This window comes from Caloenas nicobarica, chromosome 14 (genome assembly GCF_036013445.1).
Source record: "Caloenas nicobarica isolate bCalNic1 chromosome 14, bCalNic1.hap1, whole genome shotgun sequence".
Lineage (NCBI taxonomy): Eukaryota > Metazoa > Chordata > Aves > Columbiformes > Columbidae > Caloenas > Caloenas nicobarica.
The window spans coordinates 4,444,225-4,467,491 of record NC_088258.1 but is presented as its reverse complement, the minus strand read 5'-3'; the positions used below and the strand labels follow the sequence as shown (position 1 = coordinate 4,467,491).

Below are 23,267 nucleotides of genomic sequence, written 5' to 3'. Positions count from 1 at the left end.
TCCCCCTCTTTGACTACCCAAAGGTTCCTCCCCCTCTTTGACTACCCAAAGGTTCATCCCCCTCTTTGACTACCCAAAGGTTCATCCCCCTCTTTGACTACCCAAAGGTTCATCCCCCTCTTTGACTACCCAAAGGTTCATCCCCCTCTTTGACTACCCAAAGGTTCATCCCCCTCTTTGTGTGCAGGGCGGTATCCAGCCCTATGCACAAGTTGGAGAGCTCTGCAAAGATCCCTTTGTGCTTCTCTCATGGACTCAAGCACTGACCGGGTGCCTGTTCCAGAGTTTGATTTAAGATGAGGGGAATATTTCAGTTGAGCTCTGTGAACTTTGAACTGTGCCGTGATTGCATTTTTTTGGTCTTAATCAGATATCTTAATCAGAAAAGGATATGAATAATCCTGTCTGTCCAGTATAGCCCGTCATTGTGTGCTTACCACCCTTGAGATCCTTTGACTTGCCTTGGTTGAGGCAGGCCTTATCCAATTTATAAACCTATTTGCATCTTTCAGGTTTAAAGGTCAAGAAAAAAGAAAATTACAAGCTACATGTAAACAAAATAACAGCAGTAAAGGAGCGCGCATTGTTTTAAACAAAGGTTTCTGCGTGAATAATTTCCCCTTCAGTACCCCTATTGAGAGATGTGTGTTTATATCTTATGGATACTCATACCTGCTTTTCTTTTTAGAAATAATTCTCTCCTTGAAATAATAAATAGGTGGCCTCACGTGGCTCTCAAGTCTGTTGGTGCCGTTGTTGTGTCATCATCTCCTGCTGCTGCTCCGGTGGTTCTGATCTGGGACTTCCAGACCCTCCTCAGCTGTTAACCTTTGTGATTTAATTTATCGTCTACAAAATAACCGACTGAGAATACCTCTTATACTAAGGACAAACATATGGAAAGCATCTTTATGTTTTCATTTTTTCTGTTCTGTTAAATGTTCTGTAGGATTTCATCCTGTCTTCATCCTGCTGTCAGTTGGAATGTATAGTGGATATATATATATGTGGATAGATATCAGCATGAGCAGCCTGGCCCTACAGTGCTTGGAGATTGTAGATTCTATAGTAGCAACAGTGGCTTCCTTTTCAGTTAAAATAACGAAGGAAATCCTGCTACATTTGACTTCTCTTTCCGCGAGGCAGTTTTGCCTCCCGCCCGCTGGGTACTGCGCTTTGGACAGTAACAACTTATTTCCTTGAGAGCCCTGCAAGTCTCTGTAAACATCACTGGATATGCAGAGAATATAAAAATCATGGAGGCTGAGCTTTGATACCAAAGGTAACCTGGAGATGATGTAGGTTTCTCTGGAGGCTTTGGTTTCATTTTGGTAGTTGATGGGTTCTCTTTTATTTGCCCCCTTTGTATGTTGTCCTGCTTTTTCCTCTCAGTAACTTTAAGATATCCTCATGAATTTTCCAAACATAAATCTGCAGCCTTTTTTTTGAGGATGAACTATACTAAACTTAAGAACATCATCTGTAGCTTCATGATTTTTAATCTTGCAGCAGATATTCTGTGAATCCATAAAACTATGATTTTAGATATACAAGCCATTTTTTTTTCTCCCTGACTCAACTAATGTGTTACGGGAGGTCAAAATGAAACTGAAACATGAGGTGTAGAAATCAAATGGGGAAAGGAAACCTTAGTGGGATTTCAGGTTAATACATCAGGAGCTGCTTGAGGCTCAGTTAAAATGATATCACTTCAATCCATTTTAAGAAAAGAATGATACAGTTGCATGTAGGAATATCTGAGTGTATTTGGGGATAACCAAGAGAGTTTTATGCTGAATTTGAAATGTAGTGATGCTACTGAGCACTGCTTTTGTTCTGTCAGAACCCAAGTCCAGTAAACATTCTGTTTTGTGCTTCTGTGGTTCTTCTTCCTTTTGGTTCTGTTTTGAGTGTTTATAATGAAACTCAAGTAATTTTTTTCTCAAAAGGGAATTCTTCAAGAAGTGATCCTGTAGTGATCGAAAGGATGGTCTTTAAATAGTTGACAGAGTGTTAGGGAGTAGATTTTATGAATGCAAAGAATAGGTTATGTTTAAGGACTGTTAAGCAACCAGTGATAGTACATTTATAATTATTATTATAAAAACCCCTGCTGTAGCTTTTTTCTTCCTATTGTCTTGTCTCAGCCTAACACGCAAATACGTTTTTATGGTTCATCTAAAGATGTTCATAGGGAAAAAGGGAAGAAAGCTAAGAGATGTAACAGGAAATATTTGTGCCTTAAAACAAGGTAGAAAGGTTGGAAATATTAAAACAGGTTTTCCTGTAGCAAGTCATTTTGTGAGGTATCTTAGAACTGTAGAAGTTTCTAAAGGAATGAATTGCGAAGTTTGGTCTTTTAAAAAATACTATGTATTAGTCAAAATTTGGGAAAAATATTTGGTCTGTTTGCATCAAGAAATGAGGATCTTAGAAGCCAAATGGAATTTGCAGTGCCATTCAGGTAAATCTGAAATAGAGAACTGATGCTTCAATTGGGGAAAAAAAATAAGAAAGAAAAAAGAAAAATCTACTTACTCATCAGTGTGAAACATTCATTCTTGCCACCGGGGACTCCTATTCTGTTGAATTGTTGAAAGCTAATCATAACTATACATTACAGAATATTTAGTTTTCCTCTTGGGATAGTGTGCAACAGGTATGCAATCTTAAATTCAATATTTCTTCTGTCCAAATCAAACATATGATTGGCAATTACCCAATAACTAACTTGCCAATTAGTTATTTGACCTATTTGAGGCAAAAAAATGTACCCATTGAAATCTTGTCTCCCAGTGACTGTGCATTTAAAAGAAATAAATGTCACTTATTCTAGAAATATGTAGGTTTCCTCACAGAACTTGCTGAGTCCTAAAACAATTTAATTCCATCCCCAATTAAACCTTTAAAAGCACTATCCATCAACCGCAGCTGATACTGTATTTGCATTTAGAGACTGTAATAGAGGCATCCAACAAGCAGGTTATCTTTCTTATCTATAGGAGGACAAAATGGGTAGTGTGGGCTCGTTTACTTGACTTATGGAATTGAGGAGGAAAGACTGATTAAAATACAGTTACTTCAGTATTATTCCAATATAAAATCAGATATCGTCTTTGATAAAAGTTCAAGAAATCCACTTTAAAGGAATGCTTTATACCATTGTGTGAAAATCCTTAACTATGGCAGTATGTTTGAAAAATAACCTCATATTTAATGAAATATTCACTATGATGCATCAGTCCTTTCAAATCCAGACTTAGACTGAGGTAGTAAAATGCAGTTTAAATTTAATTATTGTACTCAGTGATTTATGTCATGCTTCCAAGCAGGAAAATTTGAATCTCAGATTTCCAATATTTTGGGTGGAATAGCCTTCCTGCAAGTCCATACAGTTGAAGTGACTGAATGTTCTAATGTATGTTTGACATTGTTGGCAGTTTATGAATAGATCATATGCTAACTTTCACAGCATCTCACCAATGCGTTTTAGAAGGTTTGACTTCTCAAGAAGATTGATTCAAATATATCTGAGTCGAATCTGACTTCCTGGTACATTTCCCAGGATTTACTGTCTAATAATTCCAGATTTTTATGCTGCAGAAGCTATTGAAGTTCATTTCCACAAGAGAATACAACTTGCATCCAGAGCTAGCATGTGTATGCATGTGTCAGGAACCAAGATAATGAGATTAAAAGGTCCTTTTGAAAAGGAAAAAGGAAAAATATTTTCTGTGTCAAAGTTGGGAATGAGCAAATGGTCCTGATTTCCCAGCTGACGATCAGCTCAGAGCAGCTCGTGTTCAGCTGAAACACCAGCCCGTGAATGGCCCAGCTGAACTTTAATCTGCTCTTGATGGGCTTCTGCTGTCCATAGTTGTATCCACTTTCTTTGGATTACTGAAAAGATTCTTCCTGTCATTAGTTGGGGTTTCCTGACTCGAGCTTCCTTTTTAATGTAACTATACTTTTCTATTGTGCGCTCAGTCCCCAAGATGGATCTTTTAAAATAGTTATTTTGTGGCAGTTGTTGTTAACCTACCTTCAGATGCCTCGTATCCCTTTTCCTTGCGAAAAGAGAGAGCAAAAGCATTTCTATATTGTTGATCTTCTCCTGAGCTCTTTGTTCAGCCTCTGTGCGTAATTTATTTACCCAGTCTCATTTTCCTGGAAAATTCCTCAGAGATATTGTGTTCTCTATTTTTCTGTGTCGGGTGACTGTAGCTCTACATATGCATATGTAGAAAGGATGATGTGCATCATGCTTTGACTAGGGACTAATAAGCCAAAATCAATATAAGTGTGGGTTTTTTAATAAAACAATTGTATTTTTGTTTGGATTTATTGAAAAATGTATCTCGGTCAAAAATTTATTTTCAGTATCATATCTGTTGGATGAACTGAGCAATGGAAAGACAGCTGCCCAAATGATATTTCTTAGCGATTAAGCTGTATTTGCTCTGACTTGCTGATTTATGAACAGATTAATCTACTTTTAGTATTCAATATTGGCTCACCTAAAAATGACTTAAAAGTAGAGATAAATATCAAAGGCAAATAGCAAGGGCAGTGGGGATAACTGAACCTGTTCTCTGCGCTCACCGCATTATTCTTCCTCTGAGTGTATTCAGGACTCCAGTAAATGATTTCCTCAAGATGTGAGTGTGTGATTTTACCTGTAACTATTGATACCTGACATTTCTGGAGGAAAAAATACTGAGGTTTTTAACAGGGTGGTTGCAGTGTTTTTCACTGATGCAAGTGATGTGGTACTTCTCTGGAATAGGGTGACTTTCCTTTCCTCAGTAGGATAGAGGTGTTCAAGATGAAATTGCGTCTTTAATTAAAGTACATGAATTCCTGAGGGACAGGACTGCTTTCAAGATCTAGGAGCACCCTGGAGTAATTGGAAGGTCTATTTAACCTGGCTTTGATGTATGTATTTTATAAACATAAGCTGTTAGAGGGCTAAGAACCATTAGCCAAACTTTGTTAATGTGTTTATTAGAGGGTATGTTTGAGGTCCCTGAGACAGTAGTCATGTTCACTCCTGCTATCCTTATGACATTAGGTTCCCTTGATTAACTAATGAGTAGCAACTCTTGGAATTTGTGTTGCTATTCCATTCAGTATGAAGCTGTTTGGTCAACTGCCGTCTCCTCTTACAGTAAGTTCATGCCCAAAGGTGATTTTCAGGGAGAATCAAGTATGAGTGAGCTCTCAGCTGTCCTGTGATGTATCTCGTCCGCTAGGGCTGGGGATAAAGTAGATAACAATTGCATACAGCACCATTGTTGTATTTAAATGTCAACATCAATCCAAACAAATGTGTATGGGCATTGTTGCATTAGCTTCTGAAACGATACTTGGAGATAAAATCCATCTAAGCTTTGCATGTACCGAAGAAAGAAAGGAGAGATGGGCTAACTTGCCAGTACAATGGAACTCTTGCAGTTTAATGATGCACAAAAGCAAGGCAGACAAATTTTGGAGCAAATTTCCAGATACTTTTGGTATATTTAGCCCAATTTTTTTTCTTGAGCTTTACGTTAAAATAAATCTGCAGCATCCTTTTAAGGATACTGGTCAGGATGTTAGCAAGTTTGGTGAGCAGACTTGATGAAAATTTGTAGAAGCTGTAGATATTTGCCCAGAGATTGTCACCTTATCCTCTCTTCTTTGCCACTCGAATAATTTTTAAATTGTTATTTTTATTTTAAATCAGGTTAGCTGAAGAGCCAGAGAGCCTGGAAGTATTAACACATTTAGCATTTAGGAGATAGCAACAGTGTACAGCAGAACAGTGTATAGCAGGAATGCTTGCTTTTTTTTTTTATTGTAGGCGGGAGACTGTTTTAGCTAAGAATATTAATTCTAGTGTTTTATTATTCCTGTTTCTAGGACTTAGGCTTTTTATTAGCTTTTTTCTTTGTCTTTCAAGAGAATAAAAACTCTGATGCTCTCGTGGCTTCTAAACCCTTGATTGGCCAAGCTTAGCCTTATGGTGAGCCCTTCCTGTGTTTAATTAATGAAGTGCAATATCTCATGCCTATTAAATAACCCCTTTGTATCTACTATCCCTTAACCAGTTCTTCTGTTCCTACAATTTTCTTTCTGAGATGGCTTTCGTTTTTCCTGCTGTTTTTTTCCAGTTTCCTTGGGGTGCTCTATAACGACCAAACTTGTCCTTGTAGGTCCGGCTTAAAATTCTGCTTTCCATTACAGCCGAAAGGTGGGAAGCTGAGGGTGCGGGACTGGTTTGATCTTGTGTCTGCAGTGTGAGCAGCTTTGTGCTGCAGAAACGCCAAACTCATCCAAGCTTTACCGCTACCTTTCTTCATGGAATCATTGCTCAGTATTTTATTTTCATTTCTGCTTGCAGTGAATATTTAGTGAGCTCTGATTACATAATTGAATTTGATAAACTGATGGTATGTGATTGATGAGAACGTCAGGAATAAAAGACGAGAAAATAAAATCACTCCGAAGGCTTAAGTAAATCTTCCAGAGAGCTGGGCTAATTTATAAAGCATGCTATATTCTTTATAAAAATATTCCCATAGGTCTATTAAATTTTAGCTTCTCCTAGAATTGGATTGAATTTTGAGAATAATTTTCATGTATAACCAGCTTGATTATGATACTTTAAATGGGAAATCGCCCTGAGTGGGTTGCAGCATCACTGGGTTTGGAATATTTCAGTAGGAAATGCAGGGCTGAATGACAGACTTGCCGGCAGCACTCTTTGTCTTTCAAATAAATCATTTGCTCTTGGAAAGCCAGAAGAAGTAAGTGGATAATTCAGAGAGAAATAATGAAGGAGGTTATGCTGCTTGAGTCTTTGTGTCACTGAAAAACAGGATCAACAAATTACTTGGGTAGAGGTTTCTAGTGCAGGTACGGGGTTCATTGCAGTCTCCGTGAATGACTCGAGTTTCTTCAGGAAGGAACAGTTTAACATGGTGATTTCATGAGCCTCTAGAGACGAGCAGGGTAAATACCATTGTTTTCAGGGGACTCGGCACTAATCATTTCAATTTACCAGTTGGACCCTGTACTGCAGGACTCACAGGGACCCCGGTTCCAGCCCTTTCCCCCCAGTTCCAGCACAGCTCCCTGCCAGCACCTCTTGTCTCACAGGAATCCTGACCCTTCAGTCTGTGAGGGTACAATGTCTGTCTCCTGACTCCTTTGGGACACTCTCTGAAGCATATAAGAAGCCTCTGGAAGGATTTAACGTTTCCTCACTTGTTTAGAAATGTCTTTGTAAAAAAAATTGCTTTTTGCTCTGGGTAAAATAACTGTATTCCACAGTAATGTCGTGTCTGTCTTAAATTTTCCTTGATAGTTTTAAAATATTGGTTGATTTCGTTAGTTGAGAGAAAATGGGAATTGAGATAAGAATTATTCACAGTATTTACAGTTATTAAAACAACAAAAAAAGTTTTGCAGAATATAATCTCAGTCATGTAATGGAGTGAAGTGCACAAAGCATCTTTGGTTTGCCTGGGACTATCTGCCAGTTTGGAACTGTTCTTGTTTTCTCATATTTCGAATTGTCATAGCTTCCCGTCTATCAAATTTAAAGAAAATATTACTGACCTGCACTAGCCGTTAATCACTTTGCTTGAAAAAACGAATTACTTAAAACAGAAAAGGACCTCACCTCAAAATACAGTTTTTAATTCCCTTCGTTAGGTCAGATTTTGTGTAATGGTTTATAAGTATCGCTTTAAGATGATGTACTGGTTTCCTGCAGAAATAATTACATCTTTCTGAAGTTAAATTCTAAAAACCAGTGGGACAGTTTGTGAATACAAATCATCAAATGCGTACGCAGCTGGTGGTCAACTTGATAGCCAGTTGCAGCTTAGAATTTGGCAACAGCCAAGCTGGGGCTGCTCGACGGCTCAGAGCCGCTGCCCTGGGACAGGAGGATGGGGCTGTCGCCATGTGGTCTGCGGAGCGATAACAATTCCCCGATAAGGGACAAAGCCCAAGATAAGGGCTCAGAGGTTGACGGTGCCGGCCGAGGCGCAGACCCGCTGCTGTTCCAGCCTTCGGGGGAGCTCTGGGCACCTCGAAAGCCCCCGACACCCCTTTCCTTGAGCTCCTCCTTTCCTCGTGCGTGTGGTTGCTGTCTGGTGCCTCTCAGCTATTACACATTACAGTACGTGACCTGGCGATTCAAAAATTTCAGCCAGCCTTGAATAGTACATGAGGTCACTTCCCCATAAGCTGTAAAAGATAGCTTGAACTCTTTAAATCACAAGTATAAAAATACCTGAGCTTAACCTAAAATAAGTTTTAAAAGATTAGCAATTTAACTGGGTGGTTAGTATGGAGAGAACATTTGTGTATCTTCTTTTTTATTATTTGGTATATAAAATACACACACACACTCTGCACTGCTTAAAATCAGAGTGCAGTAATGTCTGCCTATTAAACATTACTCCATATTTTGTATTAAATCTGTGATCTTGAATGTAACTTGTGTATTTTATATATGTATATATATACATAAACATGTTAATTTTGATTATATAAGGTATTTGTGAACTTCTGAGATTAAATCTGTAGTTCTGACATAGTTACAAGTAGGAATTTGATGTGTAAAGTGGGAAAGCCTTAACCTTCCAGAGGTGACAAGGGGGACAGTCTCCAACCGGTGCAGACTTGTAATAAATCCGTGTTTGAGTGGAGCTTTGGCAATTTACCAGTCGAGAATTTTGCTGCTTGGAGTATTTTGAGCATTTTTGATCCACAGGAGAACAAGAGTTTGAGACTGCATGTGACCCTTAAACATTATGGACATACCCTGATTTAAAAAACGTTAGTGGTTCAGGTGGTACAGTTTAACGCATTTTGGTTGGCAGTGATGTTCAAAAACACATTAATCTTGCCATTTTGTGAGGTGTCTTTTCTATACTATTTTTTTTCTAACAAAATTCTTCATTTACCCTGAGACTTCTCCTGCTGTGATAATCATTTATATCCAAGATTACTCTTCTGGTTTCTATTCAAGAAATAAAAAATAGCTTTGAGCGGATTTAATCCTCACAGAGGAGAAGGGGAGAAAAAAGCGCCAATAGGGCTGTTCAGTGCCTGTCACAGTAGACAATGCTGAAATTCTCCTATGTATGAACAGTAAACATGGACAAAAGCTTGTCTGAGTGGGCACTTCTCTTCTAAACAAGTACCGAGGATGGAGGTTATCAAGATCTTGCAAATTCTGCCTCTAAAGATAAAGCTTAGTTATGAATACAGCAGTGTAAGCTTTGAGTGCTGCATCACGTTATCTCTTGTTTTGTGTTGGCCATTTTGAGAAGAAATGAGCTGAATATTGCGGTGTATACTGTACTCGCTTAAATAGCTTACAGGCCCGTTTTCTCTCTATTTCAGATGAAGTTGCACCGTACTTCAAGACGGAACCAGGCTTGCCTCAGATACACCTGGAGGGAAATCGGCTGGTCCTGACGTGCCTTGCTGAAGGCAGCTGGCCCTTGGAATTCAAGTGGTTGCACAATGACAGTGAAATCACCGCCTACTCCAGTGAATATAAGTAAATAAAAGCTATCTAACTGCCTTCTCTAAGTGTCATTGCAAAAAGACCCAAAGCAAACACTCCCTGCCAAAATCCCCAGTACCTCAAAACACCTTTGTAGATACTGGTACATTACTTCATGAAAAAAGATTTTTTTTGTAAACAGCTAAGATCTCTATGAGAGAATCTCCTTTGCTAAAAATATTTCACACTCCAAAGCAAGGGTCCTAACGTAGAATTATGTACCAAAAATGCTTTTTTGCTGGAGATGTAACCTTGTTTATATTTGTAATAAATAGCAGGTATATTCATTAGCTAAATGTTATCTATGAAATGATACTTATCCTTGAACAAAGCTAAGCTCAATGGGACTATTCAATAAGATCTAAAAGAATGTGGTCTGTCTTAAATTGCATGGAAACTTCTGGTTTCACTTTTAGAATATGAAAATTAATGTTACAGTTTAACAAACGATTTTTCTGTGATTATGCGCTTTGCTCCCAGGACCTCACTGATTTCTTCCCTATTCCAGAAAAACATCCCAGCAAGGAAGAGAAAAACCACACTGGCGTTTATCAGCTGCAGTTTTGCTGCTAAATGGTAGTTGGCTGGTCAAGGATCAAAGCGTAAAACAGCCAAGTTTTGTCTGCTTTTCTTTAATGGAGGAGTTAACTGCGTCTCCCCTATGCAATTGGCAGTTTCTGTAACCTTACAGAAACTTTTAATGCAACTTATTTGTTGCTTTCAAATTTTGTTGAAATTACCTAGTGAATTCAAAAGTTATGAGGGATGAGTGTGTGACAAACGCAGCACTTGGGTAACACTTGTGGCTTTAGCAAACCGAGCCAAATACTGCACTTCTGTGTTTACATTGCTTAAGGCAGGAAAAGGTTGTGCTCCATCACTACAGACAGAAATTACAGTATAGATTCATCTAAAAATGCAGAGAATGATTTCAAGTTTTATATTGTTACACAAGGTAGTCCATAATGACTTTTCTCAAAGATTTTCAAAAGTGTAACCTAACATTAGTTATATTTTTCATATCAATTACTAATGAAAACATCTGCTGCAGAGGTGGTTAAGATAGGAAACTACTGGTTTATAATGATAAAATAGCATAGATATAAAATATTCATTTAGAAGTTGCAGCCCTACTCCTATACCACAGTTAGAGATAAGCCAAAAGGGAGTTTGATTTTATAGAAATGCAAAGCATTAAGCTTCCAAAAAGAATTATATGGCATAGGTGCATTAGGATGAATGAAAGCAAGGAAGAGATGTGCTTAGACATAAAAATTCCAGTTGCAAAATTTAAACTTTGACCCCATAGTAGTTTGTTCTGCAGTTCTCTTGGGTAAATACTCTGTTTAAATGCATGAATCTTTCCTGCGTAAGTGACTTCTGCTGCAATTTGAATCATCAATCAAAGATTTTTGGTAATTGATGTTGCTTAGTGTGTCTCAGTTAAAGTAATGTCTATATTGTAACAGGCTGAAAATATTCAACGCTTATTATAACCCACCAAGTAAGTAAAGAACTAATTGGAGTCTTTGCATTTTGACATTGGTGACCCCGAACGAACAGCTTTTCTTTGTATAACGATGCTGATTATGTGCACAGCCTGGCTTTTATAGTGACTGTGCATACACTAGTTTGTATTAAGAATTTATAAAACAACCTTATAAATTCTTTGCAATCTGAGATACATGTAATGAAAACAATATTGCTGACTGCGGTAGCAATTTTGGTTATGTCTAAAAGTTAAGAGTCTTTAAAGTTCAGGCAGTAACATTTTTCTTTGTTTTCTTTTGAATTAAGTTCTGGACCAGGTATATCGTCCGTATTTGTTTTTGTCACCTGAAGATATTAATTTATTGGAATTTAAGAAACTAAGGTTATGTCCAAGCAGCAGTACACTTTCCTTCCAAACTACTTAAAAGTATCTGATTATTATAGTTGCGTTTTTAACATTGGACACTATTTTATTCGGTATTCAAAAAGTTAGATCAGTTGATGAATAAGCCCATTGTTAAAACGTTTGAATAGATTATAAGTTATATGACTATCTAATAAAGTAAGTTTATGTTTTTGTTTTCACAATGATGGCTATTAAAACTCTGTAGCCTATAGGTTCACTTTTAACTCTTAAAGCATTTAAAATTAAAACGAGGGTGTAAATTTGAAATTAGGAATGAAACGTTGGAAAGCTTTAAGAAAGCATTAATTAGCATTTCTCCTTAGGTGTTTGATACCCCTACGTCCTTTAACCCATTGCAGTCCTGGTGATGGAGCAGGTCACAAGCGTGTTAAGAGTTCCTGTGAAGCTTTCTTTTATGCCTTTCACTTCACATCTTTCTATGGAAACTTTCTAAACAGCCACTTTCTAGTTGGCTGTGCCCCTCGAAACAGAAACTGTCTGGGCCGAGTTTCTAAGGTGCATGCACATGTCCCCAGAAACCTTAAGTGACCTCCTGCCATCTATACAATGGGAAGATCATCCATCTTTGAAGTTGAGTGTAGGCAAAATTAAAGCAAAATTATTTCTTGCCACTGTAAAAAATTATATTAACCTTTGCCATAAATTCATTCTGTGAAAGAAAGTCTTTCTTTGAATTTAGAAAGCACTATTAGTATTGCTTCTTGCATATCAGAAAATTAGAATGGTGAAAGCATAGCACAAAAAGCAGTATTAGAAATTCCATGAATATCTATCTCTTGCCAAGGTTTGTAATTTTCAAGTTAGTCTCAAAAATGTAAATATATGTTCTAGCCTTTTTTTTTTACTTTTGTTATTTAATTCTAATTTTGCTTTCTTACCTGCACACTGTTACCACTTGGTTCAGTGAGAAGTCATCTCCTTGATAGGTTTGGGCTGTCTTGGAATTTCCAAGGTAAATGGGATTTTCACTGTAAACTTTTAAAATATTTTCTTCAGGCAACTTTTTAAGAATGTCTCCTGCTGAAACATTAAGAAGTCAGAAAACAAAACCAAAGTAGGACATTTCTGATGTAATTGATTTGTTTTGTCCTAGTGGCAGAAAAACTAACTCTGCGTTACTGTCTTAGCACAGATGAATACCAAAGAAAAAAGCCTTTAATTTTGGCTTTATTTAATAGTCAAGTACAGGAATAAGTGTTAGTCAAGTACAATACTAAATCTTTATGGGAGGAAGAAAAGCTTGTTAAGCTATAAACTATTCAGTGAACTGTAGAAATGAATTGTCAATATTTATTTCTCAGAATCTTTACTCTTTTTTTTTTTGGTGATGATATTATGCAACTATCATCTGGCTGGCAGAGAAGGAAATAATTTTGTAAAAAAACACTAGGGAAGCCTTATATCGTATTGATTTCTACCCTATGCCTTGGCCTTGTATTTTCACCTATTTTCTCACTCTATTTCCTATGGCACACTCATCAGGCAAGAGGCAACGGGGCTAATTCAGAGTTATACACTGGCCAGCAACTATTTGTGTGCTGGTTTACTACCCCCAAACAGACACTGCTTTGAGTCGTCCTTATCTTCCCAGTGTTGGGCTCTGTTTTAATTCACTCTGTGTTGTTGTCCGAACTATTTGCTATAGTGTGTTTGATTGTAATTATAATGCAGTGATTATAGTCTTCATTTATCTCTTCAACTAGATTTCTTCTACCTCCTTTGTTTTTGTGCTGTCTGATCCTGTTCAGATATTAAGCTCTGTATGTGGGTGTGTGTTGTATGTGTGAGTATGAGAAGAGATGCTTTCTTTTAGGGGAATTAAATTTTGAAGATAAAAATTCAGCATTTTTATTTTTCCTTATCTTTTCATAAAGACTTTCATTAATCCTGCCATAATATCTCCAGAAGGTGACCGGGGGAATATACGCTTTGATTAATGTTTGTTTAATGCAGGATTATCTATATTATTCATGCGTTTTATTCACATTAAAACTGTGCCTATCAGCTCATTTTCATGTTGAGTAATCAGATATAGTTGAATGAGGAAGGTGAGCATTAGTGGGCTAAGTGACTCTTTAAGATTAGTGAAGGGCAGAATAAATACAAGGTACAGTGCCCTGTGTCTTTTCCAGCATTCTTCTGAGTTACAGTGGTCGCACAGTGTATTAACCATCTTTTTTTCATTGGAGAGCTTTGATATTTCTTGAGAGTCTTCCCAGTGGCTCCCTTTAGATTGCAGTTGTCTGGTACCACCTCTGGACAAATTACCACGTATCTTTGCCTTATAAATCAGAGTAGATGAAACAAAGGAAAACATTTAGGTCTATATTTCAGTTTGTGAACTAATTAGAATTTATCAAATGTAGATATTAAGACTGAAAGATATTTTATGCATTTCATGCTTTTTTTTTTTCCTTTTATATAGTACAGACAATATTGTAGCCAAAGGCCAGAGATTAGAGAATGCTGTCAGTAAGAAGAAACACAATAAGCATTTGAGATGACATGTAAATTATTAGAAGAGAACTAAGAAATGCCAGATAAAGTAGCATCGATCTGCCTTCAGGAAGAAGTTCACTGTAATCCTGCGCTTTGTCTTTGTAGGTATGTCATCCCAGCTTTGCGGAGGTCGGACGCTGGCTCTTACCAGTGTGTGGTGCGGAACAGGATGGGCGCTTTGCTGCAAAGAAGATCTGAAGTTCAAGTGGCGTGTATGTTTGAATAGAAGTTATTCTGTGGTTCATTAGCCAACCAGTTCTTTTTGTGGGTAAAAAAACCAGCACACCAATAACACCTACTAGTCTGAAAAGTTATTAGTTATCGTATTTAATACATTTTAAAATTACTGCATCACAAGAAGTTTTGCGCTCTAGTTATCTATGGGAAATGGCTCAAAGTGATGCTACTTCAAGTCTCTAGAGCTGGACATGAGCTGTTCAAGGCCATCAAACCAAGATTATTTGGAGACGGCCGTAGCATGAGAAAACTATCATACCTTTCCCTGAATACATAGGGATTAAGGAAGGCCATATAACACTAAATAGTCAATCAAAAAAACCCAAAAAATCCCAGAGAACAGCAGAGGATATCTGAAAGAAAACCATATGGTGGAGATACATACGTGAAGATTTAGATCATAATCCTTACGATACAAAATATGCAGTTGCTTCACAGCGAAAACCTTGCTAACAAAACTTGAAGTCTGTTCTCAAAACCTTTCTGAACCAAACCCTCCAATGTTTGTACCCCTTTAGTTTGGACTATATGGAAGTTTTGAGTAGACCTCTGATTTGATATCTGACTTCCATTTGCAAATGTTAAATTTATTTTCTCAGGAGTTAGTGCTACTTAAAACTACGTTAGAAATGATCATATACTCTTCATTATCTTTTTTTTTTTTTTTCAGGTAACATATAGAAAATAAATCCAAATAACTTGTTTGGAAATAATAAAATGAGGCCTTATTCTTTTTTCAAAGTAAATGCTTACAAATCTTTGGGTTTTTTTATTTTATACTGCGTGAAAGCAATCTGTTACTTGGATGAAATTTCTGTTCCTCAGATTCAATAACTGGAAATTCAGTAGTAGTAAATGTCACTTGATAAGTGGAATTTAGATAAATGGAGTTATTTATTAGAAACCCAATTCCAAGGAACTGATTCAAGTCACTCACTATGTCATGAGTGAAATAACATGGAATTTCCTGTGTTTTACAATAAAAACAGTTGTGAGTGATACTGTGTAAGTTTTGGTACCATGTTCACCGCTTTACTGTATTGCAGTAAATTATGTTACTGTATCTGTCATGCCAGTAATATCAGCTATTTGATGTTTGACCTCTCAGCGATATTGTTTCAGAGATGCTGGGAGCTAATGTAAAAATAAACTGCTGCTAACGTGGGGTTTTCCTTCCCCACCTTCCGCTGGCTCTTAGGACCCTCCTGGCTACTCCTCTTCGTGATCTTGTGCTCGCTCTGATGCATGTCAGACCCTTGCAAGTGCTTTTCTGAATATTCCTCTTCTGTTTTAGTGAATCGTATCAGGTCGCAGAGGGTTTAGTGGAAGGTGGGTCGAGCGAGTGTAGCTGAGTGGGGTGGGGGATTCCAAGGAGGCCAGAAGGAGAAGCTGGAGCAGGGGAGGATGAGGCTGAGATGCTTCTGGTCCTGCAGCAGTGAGCCCCAGATGAGCCTGGATGCCTGTATAAGTTTCAGGGGACAAAGTTTCGGTAGCTTTGCACCCATTTTCCCCTCCATTCCACTAATTGTTCCTGTTCTAGTATGACCATGTAGCACACTCTTCCTTTAGGCTCAGCGGGAAGACTTGTCTGTACAGCTGTGGATTCGGAGACTTCTCCAAAATTTTTTTTAAAAAAAAGGCACAACAATTATTTTGTAGGGTTTGTAAAATGATTTTCCCCTCTGTCTGATTCCCTGCACAGCTGTGCAGACACTTGCCCTGGCGAGAGGAGGGAGTGATTCTTGAGGAGCTGCTTGTGGGAAGGACAGTGAGGAGCAGGGACAGAAAAGCTTTACCTTGATACGGCTGCGGAAGAATTTTGCCTCCTGAAAAGATACCCGTATTCCCTTTTGAGGGAGGGAAAGATTTGCTGGGAAGCGTTTTGTTTCTCCAGGCTTTTTTTTTTTGTGTGTCTGTGTTTGGTTGTTCTTGAGAAAGAAAAAAGTGTAATTGTTTGCTTTTCTTTGGTTTTAATTTTTCCCCCATTTAATTTGTGGTTCTGCATTGCTGAACGAGGCTGAAAAGCGCTCTCAAGACTTCTCTGTCTGAATTAAGCAGTCTATTTATTTCCTTTTTTTTTTTTTTTTTTTTGTGATAAAGACATTGAGACAAAGCAAAGCAGATATTGTATGACTTGGGAGACCTATGGTCTTGAACCTGTAGTGACATATATGGCCTCTATAGTGAAACTTGTCAGTCAGACTTGCACTTTATTCCTGCAGATTAAAGTGCTCTACAAGCTTTAAATATCCTCTTTCTCCTCTACCCAGGGTAGCTACTGATACTATATGGTTGATTTCTGTATTTTAACATTTTCCATCTAAATTAATTGACTTAAGCTGTGTGGATACAATGAAGTACCTGATATTTGACCATATTTTACTTTTGGGTTGTTCTTGAAAACATGTCAGAAAGCAGCATTCCAAAGGATTATTTATCTTAGCCAGTCATCAAGAGTTATGGGGAACGGTTCACGGGAAATGAACTATTTGTGCTGCAGGATAGAGGATGCTTCCCAAACTCAAGATCTCTAGTGCAAAATTGCAAGTCACAATTACAACATGCACTGAGAAAGATCTGATGTATTTTCCATGTCCTAGATCTCTGAAGTAGCAGGGAATTTGCTAAGTAATTTTTAAAAAGTTCTCAACACAACGTAACACGTTCCTTAACTGAATGGGAACAGATATTTGTGAGAGAACTGCTGAGTAGATCTTAATTACAGAATGGGCTTAAAAACTCCTGGATTGTGAAGACTAAAATAATCATATGACAGTGAAGTTAATTAGATCCACCTACGCGGTTTGAAACTTCTTTTCAAGTAGATGATCTGATTACAGTTGTAAGAAATACGGAGCAACAGAGGAAGTACAATGCTGATTATGTCTGAATAAAGAACTTGAAAATCACAAAGTTGATTAAAGCTTCTTTAAAATACGATGTGTTTTTAGTTTCTGCTCTTGTTCTGTCTCTTCTCATCTCCTGCCATCCACAGACCTGATAGTCTTGGATGTTTTAGTGTCCTTTGCATTGCTCTCTGCAGCAGAGAACTTGCAAAGAACATTGTGGTCCTTTAAAAAAAATAAGAAAGAAAAAAACCCAAGAAAAATAGTTTGGTTGTATAAACCAGGATAGTTCTCTGTGTGTGTCAGTTTCTTGGTTTAAAGTTAAAATGCGGCGAAGTTCTTTGGAGGGTGAATAAGTAGGAACCTACAGCCCTGTTTGTTTGAATAGATAGGAATGTGATACAAAAGGCAAAAGAAAATGAAAATGTTCACTGAATTTGGTTAAAACCTTTAATACTACTGATGCCTTTTTAAATGTCAGTGATCTAGTTGCACTATTTAAATCGGGGCGTAGTGCCAGAAGAATGACTACAGTCTTGTTATTCCGATATCCACCTGGGTGTAATGGCTTCCTTGCACAGATCTGGCTGCACGTTGGCTTGACTATGAGTGATAGAGCTGCTTGCATATTGGTGGAGCGATGGATAAAAGGATTAAAAAAAAAAATTGGTGGCCAAAAACCTGAAAAAAATGTATGCACCATTTGCATTCCTTTGCATTGCAGAGGAATTTCTTTTTTATTGTGCAAGAATTTACTGAAAACCAAAGAAACCTCCATTAAAATATCACTTTCAGTTAAAAACACTCCCTTATTTCCAAAGACCACCAAGGCCGTGCAGAACCGCTGACTGAGGCACCTGAACATACCTTATGCTCACCCAAATCTATATTAATCAAAACTGTCTCGTGATTTGTAATGTCATATTGCTTGATTGTAGCAATGCCAATGAGTATTGTAAACTATTGCTCTGTCTTCTGAAAAGAAATGGGGCGAGAGACAAGAACTTCCAGAACTCTTTTTTCTTTGCAGACATGGGAAATTTCATGGACGCGGACCAGAGGAAAACGGTGACTGAAGGACAAGCTGCAGTTCTAAACTTCCTGCACATACTCAGCTATCCCAGACCACAGGTGACGTGGTTTAGAGACGGGCACAAGATTATACCGAGCAGCAGAATGTAAGTCAATTTAAAACTGAAAATACCCCCACCCTAAAACATGATTAATTATATTTGATAACACAACTTACATTTTAAGTACGCTAATTAAGGTTTAAAGAGAATAAAGTAGCCTTGTTCCTACCAAGTTTGAGATAAATGACTATTTTAAGACCATCTCTGATCTTCCTAAGCAGTTTGACAAAATAATTCATGTGATTTTAATGGTCCTGGTGCAGCACAAGGGACTAGATATGCAGAATGTCTGCACTTCTTTCACGCTATTCATTTTGATGATACATTTTTGAAAAGTAAATGCTCATCTCTCAATTACGTTTACTTCAGTGGACTAACTTAATGAATACCGAGATTTTTCTTTTTTAATATATGAGTCTGTTTTTTTTTTTTACATAGAGTTGTGCTTAATGCTATTTTCCTCACAATAAAATTCCAAGTATTTCTTATTTTTTCCTTATCTTTTGAGGCTACAATGACAGTTTTATTTCTTTTTGGCTAATTAGCAGCTTACCCACTAATGGCACAGTACTTGCACTTTGATTACTTATTATCTCAAGGTGTGTTCATTTATCCTTTCCTGAAACAGTTATGAAGCCATCCTGTGTTTCTACCTGCACAGTTTTATTTAGAGACTGAAGGGGTTAGCCATAACATTAAAAAATTTAGATTACATCTTTTTTCCTTGTCTAATTTATTAGGAAGCCGTTGAAATGCCAAGAGTGTTGGTGGATATTTTTATCTGTGTATTATATTTTCATATGTTCAAAGGGCTAGATGTGCTAGCAATTGATGGTAATGGGATATTACTGAGTTCCAGAAGGGGTGATGAGTCCTTAGAGTTTATATTAGAAAGGGAAAACTCTTCTTGGATTTTAATTTTATTAATCCATACTGTATATTTTACTGCTGCTTATATGCATTTTTTAAACCTGAAAGCTAGTATTACAGGCTCTTTGAAACTGTTAAAATTAGTATTGCAGGGATGTGAAGCGACTATGTAATAATTTATGAATAATTTAATAGTAATTTGATGGGAAACAAGCTGGAAGATGAAACAATGGGTTTCTGGGCAATCTCTTGAAGAGAGCTAAGTGACAAATCCTGAGTTATTAACCATTAAGAAACTACTTCCTCCGCTCCTGCCACATTACGAATTTTCTTTTGTCATTGCTGAGAATACACAAATCAAAAAATTGCAGATGGTGAGAAAACCTTATTATCCAGGTATCAGACAGTTTCTTGGGAACTATTACAGGAGAACAGAACAGAGTGACCCAGGCAACGTGCAGGCTCTGAAAGTGAGATTTGCGTGAGTTCTCTTACAGTTTGGGAAAATTGCAAGTAGAGAAATGTGTGTCATGTATTCATTAATATAAAATCCTAATTTTTATATGCTATGCTTTACTCGTACTCTTACCCTTTTGGGATTGTTACGATAAAGTCATTTGGAATTCATAGCGTTGTGGTAATGCTTACAAATGGGAGAACTGTAAAACTCTGTGCTGTACTAGAGGTCAACTATACCTCAAGGTTTCCAGTATATTTTATCTCCCTGGTCAGAAATGTTGTCTAAAAGGAATCTGAGAACATTTGTCTGGGCTGCGTAGGAATTTCCAAATACTTTTGCAGTAGAAATACGCATGCTGAAAGTGTGAACCTCCTTGGAAGTTCGATATCGATTGTATAGAAAGCCTGGTAAGTTTGGGAAGTGACAGATTTATGGTACACATACCAAGCATCGATAACTCAATGCGCGGTGGGTCTGCTGCTCCCTCAAAGTATTGGAAAAACCATATAGCATCCACTCACATATTGCTGTGAGATTCTGGAAATAAATATGGCAGCCCTAAAAATACATGGAAATTGAGACACGGAGAGGATGCATAAAAAACTGTGAAAAATGCAAAAAACTCTTATGGGAACTCTGATTCTTGTCTGTGGAGCAGGCTGTGCATTTAACATCACATTTTCTGTACGCAAAGGTGCATCAATCTAACTGGATCACCTGCTAAACTGATCAGTTAAACTTATACAACCACCTTGTGTGGATGTTCTTCAAAATGATTAAAATTACCTTATATTGTTAGATCAGTATAAAGCTTTTTTAATCCTCTTAAACAAGGTTGCAATGATTTGGCCAAATCAATCAGCTGGTCCGTCAGCTATAATAATGATTTCTAAGAGTGACATCGCTGCAGCGAATGCAGACTGAGAAAATACGGAATGCTAAAAACGTGGACAGGAGTAGCGGTTCTGGTACACAGTAATTTCTCATCGGTGCCCACTGAATACAGATCGAGTTGGCATTGCCCAGTATTTTATCTATAGCAACTTTTAAGAAAACTATTCAATTAAATAGTTCATCAAGTTAACTCTTACGTCATTTAATTTGCTCTGCAGTGGGGCTTAGCGAGCAGGTTTAAAGTAGTAAATGCTGATATCTTTCTCTTAGGTTTCACCTTTTTGGCAGAACGGTAATCCTGCTCTGTGAGTGTGCTTGGCTGTTAAATTTTCTGGGAGAAAGTTTTCTTTGCAACATGAGCAATTTTCTTTCAAACTGCATATTCTGTTTAATTTACCTGGTAGTGTAAGTCATGATGGAATTTTGAAGCAGATAACTACGTATTCCCATTTTAGTGGTCTTGGTGCCATAATATTTTGTTAAAGCCCCCGGATAAAAACAAGAATAGCATGACAAGTTCCTCCTAAATGAGCGGGCATGTAAAGTCAACAAACTCCTGTATAATATATGAGTGTGAAGCAAATGGCCTGCATATACCCATGGGGCTGTTGTTATAGTTTATGACTTAAGGCAACTAACAAATCTGCAGCAGAGCTGGCGCAACATGATGGCGTGTGTTTAAAAATTTAAGTCCTGAAGTTTTCTCCACCGTCCCCCCGCCAGCTTAGTGCAGTGTGCATGCATATTCATTTTGGCTTTTGTGCATTATCTGTCACCAGAGCCTCAGCCTGGTATTTTAAAGGGGTTTTTCTAGATCATCAAAAAGCAGCTGTGTACGTGCTAGAAAAGTATGAAGTGGACAATCAGGGAGAAGACCAAAAGGTCAACAGCAAGAGAAGAAAATGAGCAAGGAGAGGAATTAGGGTTTGAGATGTTTTTTATTACTATCTTACTTGAAAATTTCCCAAGAAGTTTTGTAAAAGACTTCATGTTACACCTGGACAGGTCACTGTTCTCCAAACGCACCAGTAGACTAACGTGGAATTACAGCTGCGCTATTATCCAGCGTCTTGACTGATGGGATGATTTTGCCTGTTTCCCATCACATCTTACCGAAAACAATAGCCTCTCTAACGGTAACTGCATCAAAAGAAATTGCTGCTCCGAGATGTCAAGCCTTCAGCCAGCCTTGCCTGGGCGTCCTTCATCAGATCTCAAACCAGAGCCCGTTGAACTTGCTTTACACGAGGCTCGTACAGGCCTGGAGAGGCACAAAGGGCAGTAGCGCCGTCAAGGTCTGCGATGGCCTTTCAGATTTGGTATTGAGGAATTAAGTTCTCAATACTCCTAGAGGATTGTTTTTACCTTTTTTTAAGTGAGGGACTTTTTTGCTGAAAAGGTTCACTCTAGACATCAATTCATGTATTGTTGATTTCTTCTTTAAGAAAAAAACTTGTACCGTGAAGACATTATTACTGTCTTCATTAACTTTCTTGCTGTGAGACTATTTTTTTCCCCTAGTAAGGTGCAGTTAGATGAATATTAACTCATGTCTTTTGTTAGTGGGATTATGTCTGACACAAACCAGGAAAGTTCATTTTTGGCATATAAAGGCACTTCTGGGGCGTCCCTTTCAACTGGGTGGACATTTTGTCACTTAGTTAACTGTTAATCAACCAAAACATTTTACAAATGCGCTTCATCCCACTAGACAGGGAAGATGAATTGCGTTGCCTTTAGGTATGCACGAGTTTAATATCTGTTTTTTCCAGTAGGAACAATGTGTTATGCATTTGAATGTGTGTGGTCATTACTAACTCTTATAGAGACTGAATGTGCTGACAGATTGTGGAATAAAAATATGTTAGGCAGAAGCAGCTGTCAAATATGACTTGCTGTGGTTTTGAACACTCGTAATACCTTGCAAATAAACAAAGCTGGTGCAGATTTACTAGCCATTTGTTAAGGTAAAATTTTGAGTATATTAATGACAGTTTAAAAAAACCAAGTAGCTATAGCTAAATAGGCTTTAAAATATGAGGAAAAAAATAACTAGGAATAATACATCAGATTTTTTTAGGCTGATATTAGTATTAGATTAGGTTTTGCATTGGTGATAGCAGCTCACTTAATGTGCCATGTGTACATTTTTCACCTGAAAACAAACACCGCTTCATTTTATATGAGCAGTCCTAGTGACAGTAATGCATTTTTCTACAAACACTAGCCTGTCATACAACTTACGTTAGTTGCACATAATTACTTTTTGCATACACCGGATAATACTTTAATTAAAATTGTGATGATTAGCATTAGTGAACAATAAATTCAGAGACTTAACTCTGCAGTGTATTAGCTGAGCCATACTTTTAAAAAAAAAGTTTGCGTATCTCTTAAGTCTGCTGATATTCTGAAGTGGAGTGACATCTCTCAGCAGTAAGAGACATGACAAAAAAACCTATAAGCTGTTTTTATCTGGCTGTACTTTTTTACAGGCTCCACATTAATTTTTAAGTCAGTACCTGGAAAAAAAAATAAAATACTATTTTGTAGAATTAAATTATTTCCTTCAACTGAAATTCATTAGTACCCTGTTATTCATTTATTTAACCAAACTCTTCTGCATTGAGTAATTGATTTGAAAGGAACAAGCAGCACTGGGAATCATCTTACATAAAATGCTGCTGTTATCCCCAAGGCCCACATGCATATGAAAGACTGTAGGGAAATCTCCTCTCACATCTTCACGTATCAGCTGGAGCAGTCCTGGTGCTGCCAGTGGACTCTTCTGACTATTATTGTCTGTGCTCAGCAGAGGAAAACGTTAACACCTCGGGGTAAG

The 23,267-nt window shown here is 37.5% G+C and overlaps 1 protein-coding gene across 3 annotated transcripts in view; it reads left to right on the top strand.

The window, feature by feature from the left end:
• SDK1 (sidekick cell adhesion molecule 1) overlaps nucleotides 1-23,267 on the top strand; it is a 387,985-nt gene that overhangs the window by 96,130 nt on the left and 268,588 nt on the right. For all 3 annotated transcript variants that reach the window (XM_065644569.1, XM_065644568.1, XM_065644570.1), the window contains exons 2-4: nucleotides 9,403-9,562; nucleotides 14,091-14,197; nucleotides 18,099-18,246. In XM_065644569.1, the coding sequence (XP_065500641.1) occupies nucleotides 9,403-9,562; nucleotides 14,091-14,197; nucleotides 18,099-18,246 (415 nt within the window). The remainder of the gene's footprint in view (nucleotides 1-9,402; nucleotides 9,563-14,090; nucleotides 14,198-18,098; nucleotides 18,247-23,267) is intronic.